General features: G+C 38.6%; 3 protein-coding genes across 3 annotated transcripts in view; all 3 read left to right on the top strand.

Annotated features, from left to right (window-relative positions):
* LOC129790699 (transmembrane protease serine 9-like) overlaps window positions 1-23,355 on the top strand; it is a 776,474-nt gene extending 753,119 nt beyond the window's left edge. Inside the window, exon 8 of the mRNA XM_055828366.1 lies at window positions 23,327-23,355. The gene's annotated coding sequence lies outside the window, so the exon portion shown is untranslated. The remainder of the gene's footprint in view (window positions 1-23,326) is intronic.
* Window positions 289-9,839, top strand: LOC129790642 (protein lava lamp-like). Its single transcript, XM_055828243.1, has 5 exons — window positions 289-501; window positions 574-715; window positions 797-2,732; window positions 3,976-8,103; window positions 9,391-9,839. Exons 1-5 carry the CDS (start codon window positions 433-435, stop codon window positions 9,491-9,493), a joined length of 6,378 nt encoding a protein of 2,125 aa, XP_055684218.1. The 5' UTR covers window positions 289-432; the 3' UTR covers window positions 9,494-9,839.
* The window catches only part of LOC129790726 (G1/S-specific cyclin-D1), a 34,629-nt gene continuing 23,954 nt past the window's right edge, over window positions 13,464-24,138 (top strand). Inside the window, exons 1-3 of the mRNA XM_055828403.1 lie at window positions 13,464-14,979; window positions 20,162-20,383; window positions 22,564-22,732. Coding sequence (XP_055684378.1) covers window positions 14,731-14,979; window positions 20,162-20,383; window positions 22,564-22,732 — 640 coding nt within the window. The 5' untranslated portion in view covers window positions 13,464-14,730. The remainder of the gene's footprint in view (window positions 14,980-20,161; window positions 20,384-22,563; window positions 22,733-24,138) is intronic.

Here is a 24,138-nt window from a genome sequence, read left to right as displayed (position 1 = left end):
GTAATCTCAATTGATTTTTGAATGATTTTTTACTAAAAGCCCTAAGCACTAGTTTGCAAAGGGTATAATAAAATTTTATTCTATTCTATTCTTTACTAAAATTCTATTAATCAATCTTTTTACCCAATTTTAACTCAATTTACACTCAATTTTCAATCAATTAGTGATTCCCAGTTTCATTTAACATCAACTCAATATTGACTCAATATTGATTGATCAAATTTTGGGAGACTTTTTACTGGGTAAGCTCATGACGCCCTCTTGCGGAAATGTTTTTTATTGGGTTTTGTGACATTTTGACGTCTGTGACGTGGTGCTTCGAAAAAAATGCGAGTTTTTAGAATTGAAATCGAAATAATTTCACTTTTTCCCACTTTTTCTTTCTGTTCTATTGTCTATTTTATGTAGATTGTGATTATTCTGTGTGCCACAATGTCCACCAATGAGGCAGACAGCTCGTCAGAGCTCAGCAATCTCCAGGAGAATCTTTCGCAACAGAAGGTCAGAATTCATTTTTCCAAAATTCTTTCCAAAAAATAATAAAAATTTGCTCAAAAATGTGTTGAATTTCAGGCCAAAATAGCTGCCCTGAAGGAGCTGGTGAGACAATCGGAGGCAGCTCAGGGACGGAAAACGGCTCATGCGAAAGAGAAAGTAAAAAATATTGCTCAACGTCTGTCCCACCTAAAATCCAAAGCAACAAACTCGGGTCAAGGTAGTTCTTTTATTTCTTATTGGAAGTTCCTGGAAATCCCAGAATCTGGGCGAATCTTAAGGTATTTGTTTGTTTTTGCAGTACTCGAATCCCCGATAATCGAAGAGAGTCAAGATGTTCCACCACCGAGACCCATTTCACGCTCTGAAACACCCGGAAGTGAGAAGATTCAGCTGCTACGGAGGCAGATGGAGGAGAATAGGCAACGAATGGCCGAGAGGGAGAGCAGCAAGAGGGATATTGAGGAGATGGTGACGCAGCTGAAGGCGAAATTCGACACGACCCAGCTGTCGCTGGAAAAGTCCACGGAATTGGGCAGATCCATGGGAGATTTGTCCATATTGACGCAACCAAGTCGACCGGAAACTCCGGCGCATTCGGCTGAAGCGGAATTGCGTCGGAAGATCCGGAATCTCGAGAATGAAGTTGAGAAGTATCGCGAAAATGCCACGCAAATGCCCTGCAATCACACGGCGGAGATTCAGCAGCTGCAGCATCGAATCCTCGATCTGGAGGAGAATTTGCGTGAGAAGGAGAGTGTAATTGACGCAAGGACACAGGCTGTGACACTCATGTCGGAGAGCCTATCGCAGAAAACCCATTCAACGGTGAATATGCTGGAAGACACGAAAGTTGAGATGTTCCGGATGCAGGAAAACTTCGTGGAGAAAGAGAAACAACTCTGTGGGGAGATTGAGGCACTCAAGGGGCAGCTTGAGGAGAAATCCCTCGAGATTGCCAATTTGCAGGAAGTCAATGACATCCTCGAGACAACACGATACGATCTCACGGTGAAGAATGCGGAATTATCTGCCCAGGGGGAGAAAGTCACGACGTATGAGGCGAAAATTGAGGAACTCCAAGAGGAAGTTGACCGGCTACATACCCTCCTACCGAGTGATGGAACTGGGCAGACGGCTGAGGAGTTTTTGAAGCATTTCCGTGCAAATGAAGAGAAAATCCACCAACTGGAGGAATCTCTTATGCAGAAAACTGTCGAATGTAGCGTTCTCACGGCGAATTTCTCCGTGCTGCAGGAGAAGATGAAAGCCACAGGGCCTAAGCCACTCTTCTCCAGTGATCGCACCGAGGAGAATGATCAGGAAGCGGCGAAACTTCGTGCTCAGCTGGATGAAGTCAACAAGGGGCAGATAAAGATGAAATTGAAGATGAAGCAGCTACAGAAGCAAGTTGAGAGTTTCCGGAAGATGTCAGATGTGCACCAGAGTGTGCTACAGTTGCAGGAAGAGAATGCCCGTCTTCGTGAACAGATCTCTCATGCCAGTGAAGCAGGAGAACTTCCCATCGAGGGCGAGGCGAGTCACGAACTGAAGACCCTTCAGACAACGTGTCAGAATCAAGTGGCTGCCATTCAGCTGCTTGAGGAGCAAAAGATTGATCTTGTGGATCAAGTGGCCAAAGTAAGGGAGGAGCTGGATGTGCTCCGGACAGCTCCTGTGCGAAGTGAACCAATGGGCATTAGTGTCAGCTCGCAGATCAATAGTATCGAGCTAGAGGAGACAATTGAGCAGTATGCAGCTGATAAGGAATCCCTGGTGCGTGAAGTTGAGGATTTGATTGAGAAGAATGAAGAATTGAAGCAGAAGATGAGCAAATTCGACGAGGAGAAGCAGGAACTCCTCGGCAAGCTGGAGCAAATGTCAGCTGAAAAACACGAATTGCTGGAGAAGATTGACAAGCTGAGCATTAAGAATGTCAGCTCTGTGGAATCCCTGGAGATTGTGGAGAATCTCACGCAGCAGGAACAACTGGAGATGGAACAGCAGGAAACTGGGCTAATTGGGGAGGAGCTAAGTGATAGCCTGATGAAGCTGCGTGAGGAGAGTAGTGAGCTGATGAATAAGATTGAGGTGTTCACGACGGAACGCAGGGAGATTCATCAGCAGTACGTGGAGAAGATTGAGGATCTCGAGAAGCAAGTTAAGGAGGCTGAAAGTGAGAGGGATGAGCTACGCGGGAAGACGGCTGAGCTTGAAGATCTCCTTCAGACTTCCAGGTTTGTGATGATTTAGTTGGTATACCACAATCGTGGCATACCAAGTATTGTAATCATCGGAAAAACCGACCACCTCAGATCGGGCTCAAACTTGGTATGAGCACGTTTTAGACATCCCACATTACGAAAATGGTGGTGGAAAATTTTTGATCCAAAGTGGTCCAAACTTTATCTTATAACTTGAGAACGGTAACAGATAGAGACTTCGGGTTTGAAGTTTTCTATAGAAATGTGGGTGTAAAATTTCATTTTTTTGCATTTTCAAAATCCAAGATGGCCGCCATCTGCCATTTTGAAATACTGTCAACCAGTTTCTTTATAGCTGAGGGTCTGAAAATTTAGTATGTTGTAGTGCTCAGTGAGACGTTTTCATCGATAACTCATACTTGAAAATCGGTCAAGCGGTTTAGCAAATATGGCGACCTAAAGCAAAAAGTGTTTTTTCGATATAACTTGAGAACGGCTTAACCGATTTTGACCATCTTGGTATCAAATGAAAGGTTTCAAGAAGCCCTACAACTATCTAGAACATTTCAAATTCCAGAAATGGCCGCAAGAGGCGCTAAAATTAAAAACAAAAATTGCCTAACTTTAAGGGGCTATATCTCCGAACATCTGTTATAGATTTCCTTTAAATTTTGATATGTTGTAGCCTGACTCAATATCTTTCACCAGTCCGAAAATTAAGAAAATCTATGTCGCCGTTTAGAAGATATGACCATTTGAAAAATTCTTGAATTTGAAAAGTTCTATAAGCCATATCTCTTGAACGGTCTCTCCGATTTTGCTCAATTTGGTATCAAATTAAAGGTTTTGCAAAACTCTACAACTTTCTGAAACATCAGAAACCTCTAGAACCATTCCTTGAGGACAAAAAGTGCAAAAAAATGTTTTAGTCAAACAAATATCCGCCATTTTTGTTCTAGATGTGACCTTGAAAATTATTGATATATATGTCAACTTATAGCTTGTTTCAAGACCTTTCCAAAACTAGTTAAGAAATTTCTGTAGGTCTTATAGAACTTCAGATATGAGCATTTTTATCTTTCATATTGATGAATTTCATAAAAAGAATCAACTTTGCCTACTAATTCTGCTCACAAATAAAATTACAACGCATAAACTGACCCATCCGCGTTGTGGTATACCAACTCTAATAACTGGACGCGTTATGATTGACTTTCTTATAAAAAATATTTTTCAAATTAATTTTTTTTATTGAAATCTTTCATTAAATGTTCAGGAGCAACATTGAAAATGTTGAGAATCAACTGCAGCTGCTGAGAAATGAATTCAGTGAGAAAATTGATGAAAATCACAATTTAAGAGATGAAAATGAGACCCTGCGGGAGAAACTGGCCAACATGGAGAATCTCCTGACTACGCTGCAAGCCCAGGGATCAGATGTGCAGGAAAATGTGGACAGGATTGCCTTCTTGGAGCAGGAAATTCTGCTGAAGAATGAAACCATTGATACGGTTAATCAGCAGATTATGGATCTCTACACGTCGCTCGAGGAGAAGAACACGCAGCTCCTGGACAAGGATGATGAGATTGCCTACCTGAGGGATTTGCACCAAGCTGCCACGGATCAGCTGCATCAGAGCACAACCAGCGCTGATGGGATGAAGCGACTAATTGATCAGCTTCGACGACAATTGGCGGAAGTTGAGCAGAAGAATGCCCGCGTGGCTAATGCAACGGATGATGTGAAGATTGGGCTAGAGAAGAGAATTCAGGAGCTCGAGGATAAAGTCACGGATTCCGAGGCAAAGAGGCGTGAACAGCTGGAGAAGCTGAAGAAGTTTGCGGCAAATCTCAAGAAGAAAACTCAGCAGTGTACAGATCTGGAGGCGGAGGTGATCAAGCGGAGTGAGGAAACAGATGCCGTTCGGAGGGATTTGGAGAGAATTCAGGAGACTTGTGAAGAGATTTCCGGAGAAATGACAAGGATGAGGGAGATTCACGAGACGGAGAAGCAGGAGCTTCTTCAGCAGCTCCAATTGATGCAGAATGAAGTGGATTCCCGCGGGAGGATCATTGAGGAGCTCCAAGCATCCCTGGCACAGCCACAGGAAGTGGAAAAGTGGGCAAATATCGCCAAAGAGAAGGAAATGTTGGTAATCCAGCTTCAGGGAGAGATTGCAAATCTCCATGAAAGATTCCACGACGTTGATGCACTCAAGGAGGATGCCGAGAAGGTGCGAAAAGCCCTCGAAGAAGCCCACAGAAGTTACCAAGAAAACACCACAAGGGCTCAGGAGGATTTCGCCGCAAAGGAGCAGAGGTACCAAGAGATGATTAGCTCGCTGGAGGCAAAGATAACGGAGCATCTAATGTACATTGAGGACAAGGAGATTGAGAATGCCAGCTTGAGTACGAGAATAATAAAGCTCGAGGAAGGAATTAGCCACATTGAGGCAAGAAGGAATTCCCTTGAGAAGAAAAATAACATCCTTGGGGATCAGTTGAGGCAGAGTCAAGAGGAATTTACGGAGAATGAAGATAAACTCCTTCAGCGCTTAGCAACACTCTCGGCAAATGATGAAATCATCGCAGAAAAGCTCCAGAATACCCATGCAGAGAAGCTAGAGCTCACAGAAGCAATTGCCGAGCTTACGGAGGAAAAGGCAGCTCTTGAGAGTCGCCTACAGGGGCTTGAGCAGGAGCAAGAGGACTTCCGGAAGCGAACGGAGATGCACGAGAGTGAATATAACTTCCTCAGCCAACAGATTGAGAGTCAGAAGGCCGAAATGCGGAAGCTTCAGGAAGACTTTGAGAGGAAACTCCGTGAAAAGGGTCAGGAGCTTGATGACCTCGAGGTGGAGTCGAGCAATCAGCTACAGAAGATTGAAGGAGAAAAGAAATCCCTCAATGAAGCCCTTGAGCGTGTGAAGGATGAAAATTCCGAGCTTCAGGATGAAATTATGAATCTGCGGGAAAATGTGAATTCCCTGGAGCAAATCCGGAATGATCTAGAGCGTGACTATTCCTGGGCAAAGATGCAAAATGAAACACTAACGCATGATCAGCTCGAGACGCAGGAACTCCGTATGCAGGTTGTGCAGGATCAAACGGAAATTGAGAACCTCAAGCAGGAGAATAAGGCAATGCGACTAACGCATGAGTGTGAAGTGAATTCCCTGAGGAGTATCCTGGACAATCTGAAGATTGAGAAAGGAAAACTAGAGGCAGAGATTGAAGTTCTTCGAAAACAAGCTGAGACACGCACCGAAATTCAAGCAGCAGCATTCGAAAATCCACCTCAGACACATCTCGCAACGGAAAATTTATTCGGAAACGCACCAGAAGTGCAGAAAACAACGGATGGTCTCTTTGGGAAGTCCGATGCAGCTATTGCAAGGCAATTTTCATTTGAGAACCCCGATACACCCACACGGAGCGCTCTGTTCGAAAGATCAGCCGAGACACAAATGGGAACAGTGGAAAATTTGTTTGGGAACCCACCAGTGGAGACAAATGCTCAAATCTTCGGGGAGGAAAAGCAGGAAGTTGATGGTGCTGCTGGACAAAACATTCCCTCCTTTATGGGAGCTAAATTCTTCGCAGCAGACGCAACGGCGATTGATTTCTTCGATCAGCCCGCTGATGGGGTAGCAGAGGATGATTATGAGAATCGCACACCTGTAGTTGAGGAGCTGATTATCCCGAAAACAGCCTACATTTGCCATCCAAAGGGAGAAGTTGAGGCAACACGGCATGTGGATCTTCTTGGGCAGGAAGACGATGGATGGGGATGGAGTGCAGAGGAAGCAGTTCTCGAGCAGGAACATCAGAATCAAACAGCAGCTCCACCATCGCTCCTATCGCAAACTTCGCAGGTTGAGGTGAAGCTGCAAATGTATGAAGATCGTATTCATGATTTGGAAGTGGAGAGAGAATCCTTGAGGGAGGAAATCGCACAATCACGTCAAAAGTCGGAGAAGATGCTGCGGAAGCTGAAGGAGTACCGGAATAAATGTGAAAGCTTCGAGAGATCTAGTCAGTCGAGTTTGGATTTGGATTTGGCCATTCAGGAGGAGCTCAAAGAGCAAGTAAGGATGCTTGAAGGGCAATTAGCGGCTGAGAGGAAGCAATTGTCAGCTGAAATGGAGTCATTGAAGAAGAAAGTTGAGGTACTCTGTGCCAGCAATGACAGAATGGTGGATATGAAGGAGCAACAGGATGCACAGGTTGAGATGTACAGGAATCACATAAAAGCCCTCAATATGCAGCTGCAGGAGATGGAGAAGCAGCAAAATGATGCGTGGAATCGTGTGGATGAGGAGGAGCACGAGGGAGATCAAGAGAAGGTCGCTGATGAGGTTAAACATCTCCAGGAGGAAATTTCCCAGAGAGATGCCCGAATTTCCGAGCTGAGCGACAAGATTTCCCAAATGGAAGATGAAGCTGAGCAATTTATTGGGCAGATTGATCAATTCCGCATGGAATCGGGACAGATACGTGATCATCTGGCCAAGCTGACGCAGGAACATGAGCGTTTGCAAGTGCAGGATGTTGAACGAACGTCAGACACTGCCAAAATGGAGGAGATGCAGAAGATGATTCATGAGCTGCAGGAAGAGAGAAGTCTCCTCATTACTGAACTCAGGGGTATCCGGGAGCAAGCAAATGCAGCAGAGAAGTCAGCAGATTCCTTGGAGATGCTGAAGAAGGAGTTGGAAACTCTCCGGAAGGACAAGGAAGCCCTGGAGGTAGCTGCAGAGGAAGCAAATAGGCAGTGGCAGGTGGCACTGGAGGAGCGTGGGAACGCCATTGCGGAAAGTTGGAAGGCTCACTTGGCCACAGTGGAGGCGGAATATGCAGCCAGAGAGGAGGCACTAAGAGAAGAATTTGCACAACAAACTTCCCCAGAAAACCTCCCGGAGAAACTTCCAGAAGATTCCTCGAAAGATCTCGCTCCGGAGCACGTTCCAGCGGGGATAGCGGAGATGGTGGCCAATATGCAGAACGCCCTGGAGAGTCAGGAGCTCGAATTGGTCACGCTGAAGGAGCAACTGGCTATCCGGAGTGCAGAATATGCCGCCCTGTCAGCCCAACTTGATCCATTCGGGCATTCAGCAATGAGCAACATGGCCCTGGTGCAGCCAAAGCTGATTAAGACACCTCCTGCCCCAACGGGGGATCCACCACGTACAGACCTGGACATGGCACTCTACACACTCCATCAGCGGGATATGCGATGCGAAGAATTGACACTGGAGCTGACGCGGTTGCTCGAGGAACGCGATACGCTCCAGCTGAAGTTATCCAGTGCAATCCGCCAAATTGAGAGTATGAAGAGTTCCCCGGATGGGAGTCCAGTAGCCACGATAAATACCTCAGATGCCGGGAGTCATCTTTCTGAAAAGTAAGTTGAACAGAATAAAGTATTTTTTAAAAGAAATTCCAGCACAGAGTTGCAAAGTTAACAGATAAAAATTAAAAAATAATTCCTTTTCGTCGTAGAATTTGAAAATCTGAAGGAATTTTCTTTTAAAGAAATTTTTAAAGTAAAAAAAAAGAGAAATCTTTGTTTTGGAATAATTAAGGACGTTGAGCTACGAATTAATCGTTTGAATTGTAATTTAAAAAAATATTTTTTGAGTTTTGAAAATATTTTTTAATCTAATTTGGGGTTCATTTAATATTTCTTTTAGACGTGATTTCGGGTCATAAACTTGAAGGAAAAAATTTCCTGATTTGTAAAAAATTCTTCTTAAATTCTCAATGCATTTAAAAGGAGTTTATCCGCTATCTATATGCAAAAATCTCTTACATTATGTAAGAAAAGCAATTAAAACACGCGTAATCTTGATTATCAAAAATAAAAAAAAATCGTCAAAGAAACCTCCAATTTTCCACTCGTATCTGCTAGAAAAACCGACAAATATTTTACTGGAAAATGCAAGTAATGACGTCATTTTTATGCATTTTTGCCTTTTGATAAGCATAAAGCATTCACAGTAATATTTTGTAGATAAAAAATATTAACGACTAGATTTTTGTCTGGTGAATTTTCGTGGAAAAACGGTCAAGAAGGGGTCAAGAAAATGCAAAGTTTTTGCAGTTAGCGACGTTTTGAATAATTTATATTCATCTTCAGGCTCTAGGAAACATAACTACTTCTTTGGAGTTTTCTTGATCTCTTCCTGGCTGCTTTTCCGGAAAAAATCCAAATTATTTTCCTAAGAAAAGACAAAAAAATGCAATACTGACGTCATTATTCGCATTTTTAAGCAAATTTTTGTTAATTTATCCAGCTGATACGATTATAAACTAAAAAATCTCTTTTGAGAATTTCTTATTCTGTTTTGATTCTCTTTCGTTTCTTTTATTGAGAAGTTTTTCAAATAGAAACGAATGAACTCCTTTTCAATAATTTTACATTATTTAAAAATTCTTAACGATCTTTAAAAAAAAAATTACGTATTAAAAATTAATTTTTTAAACTACTTTAGCAACTCAGTTTTCTACCAAAATGCAGAAATAAAATATTATTGTTAGAAACGTCATAATTATGTATCTACTTAACATACCTACCTACATTTTATTATTTCAACTATTGCGCCTGCATAATTGCTCAATAGTGAGGGAATAATTTTGCAAAAAAGTGATTAATTTTTGTCGTTTTTTTGTGTGCTCTTCTCGCATTCAGAATTTCCGAGTTGCAATCCGTAAGTCATGCCAGAGATAAGAATTTCCACGAAGAGCGACAACAGCGGCATAAGCAAATGTCATGGTTCTGGAGCAACACGTAATTCCACAGAGAGAGTGAGAGGAGAGAGAGAGTGGCTGCGTTGGGCTTCATGGGAAAATGCATTTGTAGCAACACACGGGGGGCTCTCTGCCGGGCACAGCAGCCACCAAGCCAATGAGGATGTGGGTGAGAGGCAACAATAAATTGTGGTAATATAAATATAAAAAAAAATCATTAAAAAGAAAATATGTAATATGAATGAGAAAATAATGCAATTTCTATATTAGAGAATTTAAAAGATAAAAAAAAGAAGGTATTTAGCATCGAGACGAATTTTTTTCCATGTGAGCAGATTTTTTTTCACTACTTGAGGGATTTTTTTTTGCAAATAAATGTATAGACGTTAAGTTCTTCTTGTGGTTTTAATTACTTCGGGCATGGTGAGATCATGCAGTTATTTCCAATCTCAACAAGGCAGTCAGAAGTGAAATTTGCTTATGGAGAATTTTTTTTCTGATGCAGAAAAATGGTGAAGAATTTGATTTTAATCCCTTGATTTGAATTCAATTTTTGGAATTAATTTAAAGTTTTTCTCTGATTTTTGACAGATTTTAATGTACGTCTATTTGGTCTTCTTATGTGCCGGATAAAAGTGAGTAAACTCCTTTCCAGATTGATTCACATTGCATACAATTAAGTTACTATTTATTTAAAAAAAAACATATAAAAAAGGTCCTTAATGATTTTAAATTTCGTAATATATTCAAAAAAATATATTACCTATTTAATTTTGTTTTAATTTCCATTCATTCCGAATGTGATAAAAATTAAGCCAAGACACATTTTTTTGCTATAAAATAATAAATAATTTACTTCAAATTGAGAAAAAATATAAAGACAAAATTAAATTAAATCTTCAAATCTGAAAGATTTTTGCCAAGTTTTCTTCTAATTTTCTTTAAAAAATCTATTGATGAGATTAATTAGCAATCACGCATTATCTATACTAATTTTATAGTTAATGTCTTAGCTATAAATTCCATAATTTTATACTAAAAGGTGTACAAAAATTTCCAGGATCCATAGCAAGATAAAGATTGAAAAGAAAACTTTCTGTACATAACTAAATTCTTTTATTTTTGTTAAATCATTAATTAATAATTTTTTTATTATTAAATTTATTATAAAAAATAAAATTTGACTCAATTTGCCTCTTAAAAAATTTCCCAGGGAGTGGCATTTAAATTGCGTAGCAATATTTTTATATAGTACATAAAAATTCATTTAAATCCATCGTCTGAAGACCCCGCACGTTGTATATACATAGAATGACTTTCAGCACTTGATCGATCAATGCTCTCTTGCGAGAATCTCGCGCGATCTCTACGCATTTGGCGTTTGCGCGCATAGTCAAAGACATAGAAAAGTCGCGCGGTGATCTTGAAATAGGCAAAAGGGGGTGGATCACGGTGTTTTTTTGTGGCATGCAATAAAAATCGGAAAAGGGGAAAAAATTCGCGTGCACAGAGGCGATCCTCGCGGTGATCGTGAAGATCGGCGCGCTTGGCGTTCTTGGCCTCGCATCACGGGCAAAGAGTCTGCGAGACGCGGTGGTTTTGTGAATGGAGCCAAACATATTCACATACTTTGTGCAAATATATTGGCTGGGTGAGTTTTTTTCATTCTTGTCTTCCTTCCTTCACATCTTCCTTCGTTTGTTCATTTTCAAAAACTTGTGGCTCTCCTCAAGAGCCCTGTGAGATGGGCAAAATGTGAAAAGGAAAGAGAGCAAGGAGCTGGCAGAGATGTTGAATTACTTTTTGTTGCCCACCATTTGGCATTCTTTGTTTTTCCCACCATCCACCGCGATGGATTTCACTGGAATTGCGGCGTGCAGGAAATTGGGGGGTGACTCCACCATGGGCGGGATCTCTACATTCAGTGATCGTGGGTGATCGTGCAATCTTCTTTGGTGATCTTCAGCTTTCCTCTTTTTTGGGTTTTTTTGTATTGCCAAAGGATTCGGGATTTTTTTTTTGGTTTGACAATAGATAATTCCATGGAAGTAGGATAAGTTCCTGGGAATCCAGGAAGGGTCTCTCTCTCTCCCTCTCTCTTGTTAATTGATCCTACTGAGAGGTTGCAGCACTTCAATGTACATACAATGATCAATTGCTGCTGTGCTGGATGGATGGATGAAGGAGAACCCCATAGCTCCTGTCCTTCTTCCACTTGAAGCCACATCCATTGAGCCATCACAGCCATCCTTCTGTGAGAAGATGTTCAATGCGAGAAATTCCAGTTTTTTTTGCACCCTCTTTTCTGCCACATTCCCTCAAGTTTGAGTGCTTCTTCGCTCCTCTAGGGGCCTCCTCACCACCGCACTATGTGCAAAAGAAGTCGCCCAAATCATATTGTGTCTGTACAAACGAGACATGTATTGGAGGTCTCCCATGTACTACATAAGAATTTTTTCGCACATAAGGGGAACCATACACACGTAACATAGAAATTCCATTTAACTCATACGGACGACATAATGTATTACATAAAATACATATAGCGAGAGAATGATCGCGATCGTATATGGGCAGGCGGCACAAAAAAACATGCGCGCAGGCAATGTGTTGGGGAAGAAGCGACCAACACACACTGGAGAAGCCGAATTTTTTGAGCCGTTTATTTATATTTCACATGATGAGAGAATTCCCCTATATTTAAGTTCACAAACACGAAGAGTCGAGACTCCCATTGAGCTTGTGGCAGCTGACCGTGTGATATTTTTCAGTGAAATATTTCGCGCATAGAACTCCGTCATTTATGCATTGCACTGCTAAAACGTGTAGAAGATCGTATTCGATCATTCCCGTATAGAAGATTGCAAGATCGCATTTTTTTGCATATGGTTTCATGCAACTAAATGACTTTTTTCCATTTGATGATTTTGTACTAAAAACCTTCTCAAATTAATTGGAATTTTGATATAAGAGATCACTCTGGAATTCATAGAATATCACAAAAAAGATTGATAGATAAGATCAGGGATAAAATGACCTCATAAAAAGCACGATCGCGATTTATTACTATTTTGATCACTTATTAAACCACCGAGAGTCGCAGAATCACAAAAATTTGAATAAAGATCAAAAAGACCGTTTGATCGTATAGAAAGATACATGATCGAGATTGAAGAATTTTATGTTAAATATCACCTGAGAATGGATTTTTTAAAATTTTTTCTTTGCATAATTTGAGATAAATTTATTGTGACCTTTTACAAAAGAAACTTAACGAAAGTAATTTTCCAAGAAGTACAACTGTTACGTTTAAATTGCTGTTTGAAAGTGAAAATTATAAAGAAATTTTCTTTCGTTGTACGAATTTCAAGTATTTTTTTTTATTCATTTTAATCTTTTACGGTAACGTGCCTTAAAAACTTTCGTCAAATGTAACTGGTTAAAGTAAGCTTTACTTTACTCATTGAACGAATGAAATTTCAAATTTTCTTCGTTTAGTTTTATTTGTCTATTCATTTTACGACTTTCTTACTACGCAATTTTGAAAAGAATCATAACGAAATTTTACACATTGCAATACAAAATACTAATGTTTCATCATAATTTTTAGGATCATTCGTTAAGTCTTTTTTTTTTATAATAATTGTTTTTTGCATTAAAATAAAATTTATACAATTTAAGACTCTTCGTTAAGTTCATTAAATTGAGAAATTATTGTACTTAAAAATTTATTTTAAAAAAACCCAATGATTGAAAACAAGATTTTCCATTTTCGTTTATTTTTCGTTAAGTCATTAAAACATTCAAAAAATAATTTTTATATCAGATTTTTTTTAATTAAAAAAAAATCTTATAAGATTCCCTTAAAAACAAAATCAAAAATACAAAATAAATTTCACATATTGCAAATTTTTTGATATATTTCATGATAATGCAAAATTTCGTGAAATTTTAATTCCCAAACCGGGACTATTAAAGACCCGAGGTATATCGTCAAGAGTTTGTTGGACTGCCTGGCAGAATCAGTCAGTGTGCGTAATCCGTGGCAACTGGTTGTTCTCCCTCCCGAAGAAACACAAAACATTACCATAAGATCAGCAGAGCTCTTGTTTTGCCAACAAAACCCTTCGTCTGCGCAACTAGTCGCTCTGAGACGTTTTTTTCCCATTAATTTTTTTTTCTAATTTATCATCCGTGTGGGAAAACCCTTTGAGAGTTTCCCTTTTGTTGGAGAGAAGTAAATTGGGAAAGACCTCTTGAAGAACTTTTTTATATAAAGAAATTTTCGTGATAAAAAAACCCAGTATAATCTTGAAAGAGAGAGAGAGAGGAAAGGAGTGATCGCGAGGGGAGAAAAATAGAAGAAATTTAAACATTCTGTTTGGATGTGTGATTAAAAGAAAAGAAGAGAAAAAAAAATCAAAAAGAGAATTTTTGCAAAGTGTGTCGAGTATATAGAGCTGCTGGCACACAGAAAGTAAATAATAAAGTTCGGATAATGCGAAAGATCGCAAAATTGAGAAAATTCTACGAAATCACCGGTACTGCGTGATCATCCAAAAAGAGCGATCCAGCAGCCAATATTCGAGGGGTGCTGTGGGGGTACATTTTGGAGCAAAACGAGAGAAGAAAGATCCCTATGATCATCCGGCATACGTGAAGATCATCACTGTGTGCGACTGTGCGTGTGTATTGGGATTCTTTGTTCCTTTTCGGAAATAATCTTGCGCCGGGGTAAATACATATAGCGAAGGAGAAGTAAGAGACGACCGAGAAGATCCCTCTTTTTTCAATATAGAGAGAATACCGAGCTATTTAACCAGCATAGCCAGGCGAACGCGAGCTATGTTCTGAGGGAGACATGACACAGTGAATCAGTTCAAAACCAACTCTCCACCGAAGAGGATCGCGATGCTTAGTTCTTGATCAGTTTGATCGAATTGTTTTTCTTCTTCTTCTGCACACCTTGCAATCAGAGACAATTTAAAGAGCAAAGAAAAAAAATAAATAAGAGTTATGAGCTGTGAGACGAAAATCTATATTTGAGCACTGTTTGACTACTTTATCGCTCATTTTGGAAGAAAGAAAAAAAAGCACAACAGCCGAGAAGTTTTTTTTTACCAACTTCTTTATATAAATTTGCACGTAACACCGAGGCACGCACACAGATCTCAGAGATATCTGTCTGTTTTTTTTTCGTGTCGCCCGTAAGAATAATATTGCGAAATTCACCGTGAAGCCCATCACGATTGAGCAGGAAGATCTCGTGAAGATCACCACAATGATGGACGATCTGTACTGTATGGAGTCCGATGTGGAGAATGATGATCTTCTGGATAGTTCGTACACAACACAGGGGTACGATAAGAGATTGTACCACATGCGAACAGCCAAGAAGGATCCAACCTTCCTCACTGATCGTTGCTTTGAGAATCTCCTCAAATCCGAATCAGCACCTCAAATTACCGGCTATGCTGCAAAGGAGATCACAGAAGATATGCGAAGGATCGTCGCTACTTGGATGCTTGAGGTGAGTCCTTTTAGTATTCTTTTCTTAAACTGATCATGATCACCGTGATCGCGGAATTTCCTCCCAATCACGATCAGATGTTAATTCGTGTGATCAATTCTTGGATCTCACCACGTCTCTCGTTTTCACTCTCATCGATCAATACAAAGACAAAAAAATCATCTGGCCCATTATGTCCCCAAAAAAGTCCCAAAAGCCTCAAAAGCAAGCTATTTCTGCTGATTCTCAATAAAGCTGCTTCTATGAAGACGTAGAACAAATAAAAAACACACATCTCGCAAAATTCGTGTAAGCTAAAACGACGAGTTTTGGTGTGTCCCCGCGCGCAAGAACATTAGAATATTGACTTGGTCGCTGGGGCACAAGGGGGGCACTCCTCACATAATATAAATGAAGAAATTCACAGACAATGAACCTCGTGTGGTCATTCCACCCGACTCTAGCATGACTTTTTTCGGGTAATGAGAAAATTTTCTTCTTCCAACGAAGGTGTTTGCTAATTTCCAAAGCGCAGAGTCCCCTCATTCGCCATTACACACCTCATGACAAAATCACACCTAATTTTAGATCTCAAGCATCGTTTTTTTTTATTCGTAAAGATTTTTGCGGGATCTCACCCACGATGATCTTTTTTTTTGCGATCATGAAATGCGGAAGATCACTTTACATAAATCTCCTGCCCCCAAAAATTGAGACTTTCTGTTGGGATTTTTGGGTGATTTTCAGAAAGGGATCAAGTGCAGGGAAATGTGATCTTGGTGTAGGGGAATTTCTTCTTGCACAAAATCTTCATGGGAGAAATTGTTACACTCGTGAGATCTTTTTTTTAAAGGGGTAAAATTGACGGAGAAATTGAAGATCTTTTGGGAAGGTTTTTGGAAGGAAAGATTTTGGCATTGAAGAGGATCATCAAACATTTATTCATGATCTTCAACCTCTTTTTTCACAAGCAAAATAAGGACATCAGGATAAAAGCAAAGATTTCGTTAGAACGTAAGTAATAAGAAAGAAAGAAGGAAAGTTAAGAAATATTCCATTTGCTGGCTTTTTTTTCAACAATAAATTGAAACTCTCCTTATATTTGACTTCTTTTTCTTGAAATTATGAAATAGAATAACCTAGAAAACTTTAAGAGATAGATCCTGAATGAATTTAGAGGTTTATTAAATGAATTGAAAGAAACTAATTTCTGAAAATTTTCAATTAAGATAACTTTTAAAGAGCCTTCACTCAAAAATCCATTGTTTTAGACCTAAACTTGGATTTAGAAGTTCAAATTAGGATCCGTCGGTACCAATGAATTCCTATAAGAAATCCTTTAAAAAGCCTTGTAGCCTAATGAAAGTCTTATTGGATTCTTAGAAGATAATCTTTAGTGTTTCTTTCAAAAAAATTTCTCATATTATTTCTTTTTTCCCTTTATTTTCAAAATTTCGAGGGATTGGGGAATAAAACTTCTTATCACCCTTCATGCAATAGAGGTAGAAAATTTTCCTAGAATTGGGGAAATTCTTGAGAATTGGATTTTTATCTATCAATCATTTACTTTAAAATTTTCGCCGCTGTCAGCTGCCTTTGCTAATTACGAACTGTTTTGTAGTAGGGAAGAGTGGCCTAAATTGGAATTATTTCTAACGATTTTAGTTTCTATTTAAATATTTTTTCAATACTTAATGTTGACTCATAAAAGTTCTATGAGACTCTTTCTAAATTATTCTTCCCTAAATTTATTACAATCAACCCCAAAATATAAAAATATTTACTTAAAAAAAACTATTAAAAGAAATTAAACGCCCATAAAATGTATATGATAAAATCAAAATTTCTCATACAATGTAATAAAATATGCCGGAAATTTATTCTCAAGTGGTGGATTAAAACAACACGAAGCAGTGAGTTTCGTATCGCAAATTTATTTATTTACCGTGCAAAATTGATAAAGAAATTCAAGAAAATTACTCACTTTGCAAATTCCTTTAGATATTTAAGACAATTTTGGTGTTAATTTTTGTTTAAATTCTTATTTATAAAGAGCTTTTAGAGCCATTTAAGACGAGGTTTCTTTTCTTTCTGGGGTAAGAACTTGAATTTAGATTAGATAATGAAGCGATCAAAGTTCTTTGTTCATTTTTTTAATTGTCCTTTTTGGATTTTTTTAATACAATTTAAGACATTAAAACAAGGATAAAATGTACAAAGTATGCAAAGTTTTAGTCAATTGAGGCCAAAGAATAAAGTCAAACAGCGCACCTATAGACAAAAACAGAGGGATGCAAATTTCCTTTCTTTCGGAAAGTTTCCCTCCCTCCCGTATATATATTGCGAATTAAATACCCGCAAGGCGCATGTGGATGGGTGATGAATGCGCGAATATGCTCATAATTCTGCAATACAACAGAAATTAAATTGAGTCTCTGGCACATTCTGCCACTCAGCCATTTTTAAAAAGCCACCACGGGGTATTTTAAAATTTAAATGCCTGGATTCGCGTTTTAAGACTCATAGCACCGAACGTTTGCTTCTTCTTCTTTCCCCGGCTCTGTACACTCATGAACGAGTGACCACATAATTTTTTTTCGTGCTTCCTATCTATATACCATCGGAATACCTATAGATACATAGTACATACATTCATGAGAATTTAAAGCGCCGAATGGGCGATGAAAAAAATGCTAAATAAAAAGTTCATGTAACACCTAACAAACTTTTTTTCGGGCTTCACCTCTTTCGCAGAGACCAATGTGTTGGTTGTATGTTTTTTTTTACGAGCTAAGTGCGTCTCTATTAAATGGGTACAAGAAGATACATTGCGGAGAAATGAGCGTGTGCGTGAATGCAGATGTCGTGTAATTAGAGGGGCCTTTTTTTCGCTACACTTCCAAATTGGTCTGCCGACCATTGAGCCATATATGTAGGTACATTGCAGAGGGGTTGGGTAGGGCAAAAAGGGCAAATTGTTGCTGCTCATCGAGCATACAAGAGAGCACTACGGGGTCAGAATTGGTCCCACCGTATGTTGCAGCTTTGTGTGTGAAAAAAAATGCGGGCTTATCTTCCTTTTATGGAAAGAACTTTCTCATGGTTTTCCTGCTCGTATTTTCTTCACCCCTTGGCACAGAGAAATTTAGATTGGTAGAGAGGATCTTTTTGGGCATAAATCTCTCCTCAAATTATCCCATCTTTCTCTCCACTCTTTCCCAATAATATACATACATATAGCTTAAATTCCATTCACAATTTCTTCTATGGTGGGGGAAATTTTTCTACTTACATATCGAGAGAACATTTTTTAAAAAGAAATGTTATCATCTTGGTATAGAAGTATAATCTAATCAATTTTTGTGTAAATAAATACACATGTTGTGTGAGACGACATATAAAATGTAGCAATATTGCTCTATATATAAAAATGAGCGAAAAATTGTGTGTGAAAGGGATGGAAAATGGAGATTGCGTAAAAATCCAATATTATGTATATGTAATTAATAAATATTGCACATTGAATTGACTCTTGAATGGGAATTACGGAGTGAGAAGAAAAAAAAGGGTTGGCGACCACAAGCACTATCGCTAACTGATTAGAGACGGCACAGCCAATATATACATATATAGTGTACTGTCGATTGAGCAGAAAATTGTGACGAAGACATTGTATTTTGTAAAAAATAGTCCCCAAGAAATTCTCTATGACAATTTTTTCTCTCCCCACTTTGCAACTAAACATATTGATAACAAAATGTATCACAAATCCGCACAGCTATACATAGTGGGGTACAGTCTCCCAACAAATTGTACAAAAAGTATATAAATTTTCTCATTTGTGAGCACAATATTGCCAAGGAGAGAAGATCATCCAACAATGGGTGCCTTTTATTGCCCATCCGAGTGATTAGCGGGATGAGAAATACTTTCAATTTCCGGTTACTTCAATTTCCGGGGGTTGAGAAATAATCACACAGCGCCGAGGTCTCACTTCCTCGTGGGGCAGGCGATAAAAAAACAGCTGACACTCTTTTTTGGGATCTTTTTTTTTCAAATACAAACGAACTCTTTCTTGTAATCCCTAATTCAAAAAGTAGCCGAAAAAATTGACTCTTTCAGTGTCAATAGGGCTTATTGAGATAAAGTAATTCACACACTTTTTTTTCTCATAAAACACACACACGATCAACTGTTTGAGCCAAAAGTCTCTGAACTTTGGCTAAAATTTTTGAAAAAATGCCGACTTGTGACCTTCGATTTGTGTCTCACCTGCCAATGCCTTGCCAATTACAAAGAGGAGAGCTTTGGCCATTTACGTGGGCTTTTGAGAGCTTTGCTTAATTTCTCTGAAAGCTTTTATTGTGAAAGTCACGAAAAGACACAAAAAGGATTCTAGAAATTTTATATTCTAGTGAAAGGAGAAATCAAAGCTTTTACATGAGCTTTGAATGTCTTTCTATGAAAGCTTAAAAAAAGCTTTAAAAAACATTTTTTAAGAGAATTAGCAGAATTTTGATAGTTAGGGGAGAGCGGGGCTAATAAAGTCACTTAAGGGTTTAGAAAAAGCTCAAAATATCATATTTCCCAAACAGATAAAGTGAAATGCATAGCTCAATTCTTTAGGATATTTCTTGCCCTACAACTCTTTCTCAGATCATTTCGTTCTATCTAGCTATGAAATATGATATTTAAGACTTTTTCCAACCCCTTAAGTGACTTTATTAGCCCCGCTCTCCCCTACCATAAGAGTTAAAAGTTTTTCAAAGAAAATTGAAAATTTATTTATAAGCATTCCAAGATCAATGATAGACTGCAAATTGTAAAAGCTGAGAAGAAAGAATAAATTGATTCCAGCAGGAATATCTTTGATGTTCAGGGAAAATAGGGGCTAATAATATCAGACAAAAGTTTATAAAAAAAGCTCTATTAATCTCTAACGAAAAACTTAAAATTTTAACAAACTTTCAATTTCTATTTCTCTTTGAATTTTTCCAAAAAAATAAAATTAACATCCACCAACCACCCAGCAACAAAAACCTTTAGAAATTCAAAGAATTCCTTTTAAAAGGACACCGCAAAATGAGAGTGTTAGCGATGAAGCATTTAAATTTCAATGGAAATCTCCTCCCTTTAAACTTCCCGGAAGATTGAATTTTCCAAAAAAAAAAATCTCCATCATAAGTTTTTTTATTTCTTGCAGCTGTGCGAACAGAGAAAATGCCAAGAGGAGGTATTCGTCCTAGCCCTAAACTATATGGATCGGCATCTAAGGAGGAAAATTGTGCCCAAGACTAGTCTACAGCTTCTCGCCTCTGCCTGCCTCCTGCTGGCCAGTAAGCTGAGAGAGCCAAGTTGCAAAAGCCTCTCGGCGGATGTTCTTGTCTACTTCACCGACGACAGTATCACGAAATATGAGTTAATTGTAAGTATATTTTATGGATAAATAGCAATTTCTTTTGAGACTTTCTCTTCCAATTTTTTTTCTCTCTTCTGAGACCAATAATGTGGGCTCCTTTTTTCTGTGTGGGGTGAAAAACTCAAAGGAGGGCCCCTGAGGGTCCTATAAACAATAAATTAATGTGTGTGGACTTCCTCTTGGCACACAGTGGAGAGGGTGTGAGAGGATGCCGCAGAAGACAAACATGTGTTGTAGGAAGATATGAATGGGCAAGTTGGAGGACATTTAAGCCACTTCATCTCGGGGAGGAATATTAAAATTTATGTGACCGGGGTTGAGGGAAAGCGCGCGAGGACTTCAAGTGTGTGGGACATTTACCGAAAAAGGCACAAAGACAAGAGGTTTGAGAATGAAACTAATAATGCTAAATAAACATTTTTCGGGCTGTTAGCTATAGTGGATTGAAGTGAACAAGTTGAGGAATTCCTCGAAGGACAGAAACGGTTTTTTGGGGAAGTTTTTTTTTAGGCCATCCTCATAGTTTACAAAAATTCATTTCGGGTGATTTTTGTGTGGTCATTTTCCGCTTTTAAAGTTCTTTTCTCTTTTTTTTTTTCTTCCACTGCCTTTCTGTAAATTCCCTGTGTCCAAGACCCCGTGGTCCTCTCTTCTATGTTGGAGTGTGAAGAGCACAAAGAAGAGGCACCGACAGTTTTTGATTCTTTCATCTCTTTTGGCTATTTTTTTTTATTTTACATATTTTTACTACCTGTGAGCGAAAAGTTGAACTTTTTTCCGCATCACCTTCCAAGAAGATGCTTCTCTTCATCTCTACACTTTGTTAATTTCTCACTGTGTTATTATTAATGACTCCTCGTGATGATCTGCCACGCATTGTTAAGGGCCCCATGAGAGAGAGAGAAAAAAGGATCAAGAATTTTGTCTGACAAAAAAAAAATCGCCCGCTGAAAAGGTGATTTCTTTGATAAATGAATCAAATTATCATCCAAATGGAGACCCCATTGCCGCACAAGGATGGTGAATAATTTACAATTTACAGGATAATAAGAGAATTTTTCTGTGGCACCTTGAGGTAACAACATTGTTGCTCTCACTGCGGTGACCACCGGCATCTCAAGGAATTCTTTCCATGTCGCAAAAGTTGAGATGCGCGCGATGAGATGTTAATATTCAAATAACTGGCGTTTGTATTCACTCACTTTTTTTTTTCACCATGTAACGCAGTCTTCCACGTCTCTCTTGGGCGGCACAGAACTCAACATTTGTGAATGAATGAATTCTGGAATTTTTTTTTTCATTGTTTGCATATAAACTTCTCTCTTTCTAAACTAACACAGGATATGATATTTAGAGTTCAAACACGACACAAAGTCACAAAACTTCCCACATGAACAAATTACAATTCATATGAAACTTCGGAGAAATCCTCAAAAAATTCTCAGATATATTCCTTTATTTGCTATGTTTTGCTAGATTAGGGTTGTGAATTTTTAGAGGGGTATTTAGAATGTTCCTCTAAGAAAATCTTCAAAAGAATCACAGCCAAAAGGATATGCCACTGAATAATTTAGGAATTTATTCATAAAGAAACCGTTAAATGAATAACCGAAAAAGAAGAATTTTAAGAAAAAAAAAGATTTTCAAATCCCGACATTCCCACAAATACCCATTTTTAAATCCTTCAAGTCCCAAAAATATTTCCAAACATTTAAAAGAAAAATTGTACAAGATAATAATCTTTTAACAATTATTTTCAAATACTATAAGTCCTAAAAATCCTATAAGTCTCATCAATCTTTTTTAAAGGTAATTTTGTATATTTTTAAATAAATATAATTAAGTATTCATTAGCAATTTCATAAATAATAATCAGAAAATTTCCTCCAAAAGTTTTGAAATTTTATATCCTTCGTGCGGAGATTTGAGGATATGAAGAGAATTCTTTATGTTCGGTATATTTTATTCCTTATATTTACAAAGATAAACAAATATTTCTCTGGATGATTTTGTGCTTATTTTTTTACGCTGCAATACCCTCGTGAAATCCCGGGGATTCTTTGGATGAGAGGAAGAGAGAGATGAATTCTCAAGGAGGCACACACATATTCTTTTTATCGCGCGACGCAACATAAGATGAAATTATCCCTGTGTGACTGTTGTTTCTCTTTCGTCTTCCTTTCCAGAATTGGGAATTGCTGGTGCTGAATACGCTGAAATGGGACATCTCGGTGGTGACTCCTCTGGATTTCCTCGAGCACATTCTCACACGTCTCAACATCAAGAATTCCATGAATATCCGTGTGGACAAAGTGCGAGAACACGCTCAGACATTCATCTCGATGGCTGCACAAGGTAAATACCAATTCTCCTTTCAACTTCTCTTCTTTTACCTCCTTGCTGGTGTATCTCCTTCATTTTTTTTTGCTCTTACTGTGTCACCCTCCGTGACTTCTTGTCCCCTTGCCCTACACACACCTAGCCCGCCTCCCCCCCGGTGGTCTCTTTAGCTATGTTGTTGTAATTATTCGTATGTGGGGAAAAATGGGCTTTTCGTGTGCTCGCAAAATGGGCAATTTGTGCAAAAGTTCGCGGAGTTTTCTGCGTGGCTGCCCAAAAAAAGAGTCGCCGGAAAGTGGTTTAATCAAATTCTAAGACTCAACTTCACGGACACTGATGCGGTCAAGGTCGGATAAGAGTTTCGTCGACGTCTTCATATAAAAGGCCTCACATATACAGTGTCGAGAAAAATAATAGGACCACCAATATAGGTTTTAAATGTACCCTTGACTTCAATCGCCAATATCTCAGGCTGTGGGAGACAGATTTTGAAAAGTGGCATAGATTCGGAAAGCTACATTCATCCCCTTTCCAACGATGGTAGATTTTCGAAAATCGGCCCATCCGTTCAATTTTGGTAGATGATTGAACAAAAAGTGGCATTTTTAGTATAAGTACTCTGCGTTGATACCACTGCTCAAAAATCAGCCCCTCAACGGATTTTGATCACCCCGGCAGTTTTGGACAGGGGAAGAATGTAGCTTTCAGAGTTTTTTGAAATTTTGAAAATCGGACACCCAGAAAAAAAGTTAGACGGGTTTTTGTGAGTGGTCCTATTTCAATAATTTAAGGGTGAAATTACACAAAATTTCATAACAAGTTTTTGTAAATTTTTATTTTTTTTAAGTGTTTATTTGAATTTAATTGAGTAAAGTTAAAAGGCTTATAGCTTGCGAAAATAAATTTTTCCTAAAAAAAAAATAAAAATTTGTTATGAAACTTTGTGTAAATTAGGAAGCATTTTAACCCTTAAATTATTGAAATAGGACCACTCACAAAAACCCGTCTAACTTTTTTTCTGGGTGTCCGATTTTCAAAATTTCAAAAAACTCTGAAAGCTACATTCTTCCCCTGTCCAAAACTGCCGGGGTGATCAAAATCCGTTGAGGGGCTGATTTTTGACAGTCGCTCAAGTAGACCTATACTAAAAATGCCACTTTTTGTTCAATCATCTACCAAAATTGAACGGATGGGCCGATTTTCGAAAATCTACCATCGTTGGAAAGGGGATGAATGTAGCTTTCCGAATCTATGCCACTTTTCAAAATCTGTCTCCCACAGCCTGAGATATTGGCGATTGAAGTCAAGGGTACATTTAAAACCTATATTGGTGGTCCTATTATTTTTCTCGACACTGTATGTAAAGAAGCTCGCGGAGCGCAAAAGCATTTTCAAGAGGCAACACTGAGAGAAAAAAATTT

Source organism: Lutzomyia longipalpis, chromosome 2 (genome assembly GCF_024334085.1).
Source record: "Lutzomyia longipalpis isolate SR_M1_2022 chromosome 2, ASM2433408v1".
NCBI classification, from domain to species: Eukaryota; Metazoa; Arthropoda; class Insecta; order Diptera; family Psychodidae; genus Lutzomyia; species Lutzomyia longipalpis.
The sequence above is the reverse complement of the archived record's forward strand: the minus strand, read 5'-3'. Positions and strand labels throughout refer to the sequence as shown.

Excerpts from the sequence above, each read along its gene's own strand:
- LOC129790642 (XM_055828243.1), top strand. The coding sequence starts at position 433 with ATGTCCACCAATGAGGCAGACAGCTCGTCAGAGCTCAGCAATCTCCAG. Across the intron at positions 502-573 it reads AGAATCTTTCGCAACAGAAG|GCCAAAATAGCTGCCCTGAA; the intron begins GTCAGAATTCAT and ends GTTGAATTTCAG. Across the intron at positions 716-796 it reads AGCAACAAACTCGGGTCAAG|TACTCGAATCCCCGATAATC; the intron begins GTAGTTCTTTTA and ends TTGTTTTTGCAG.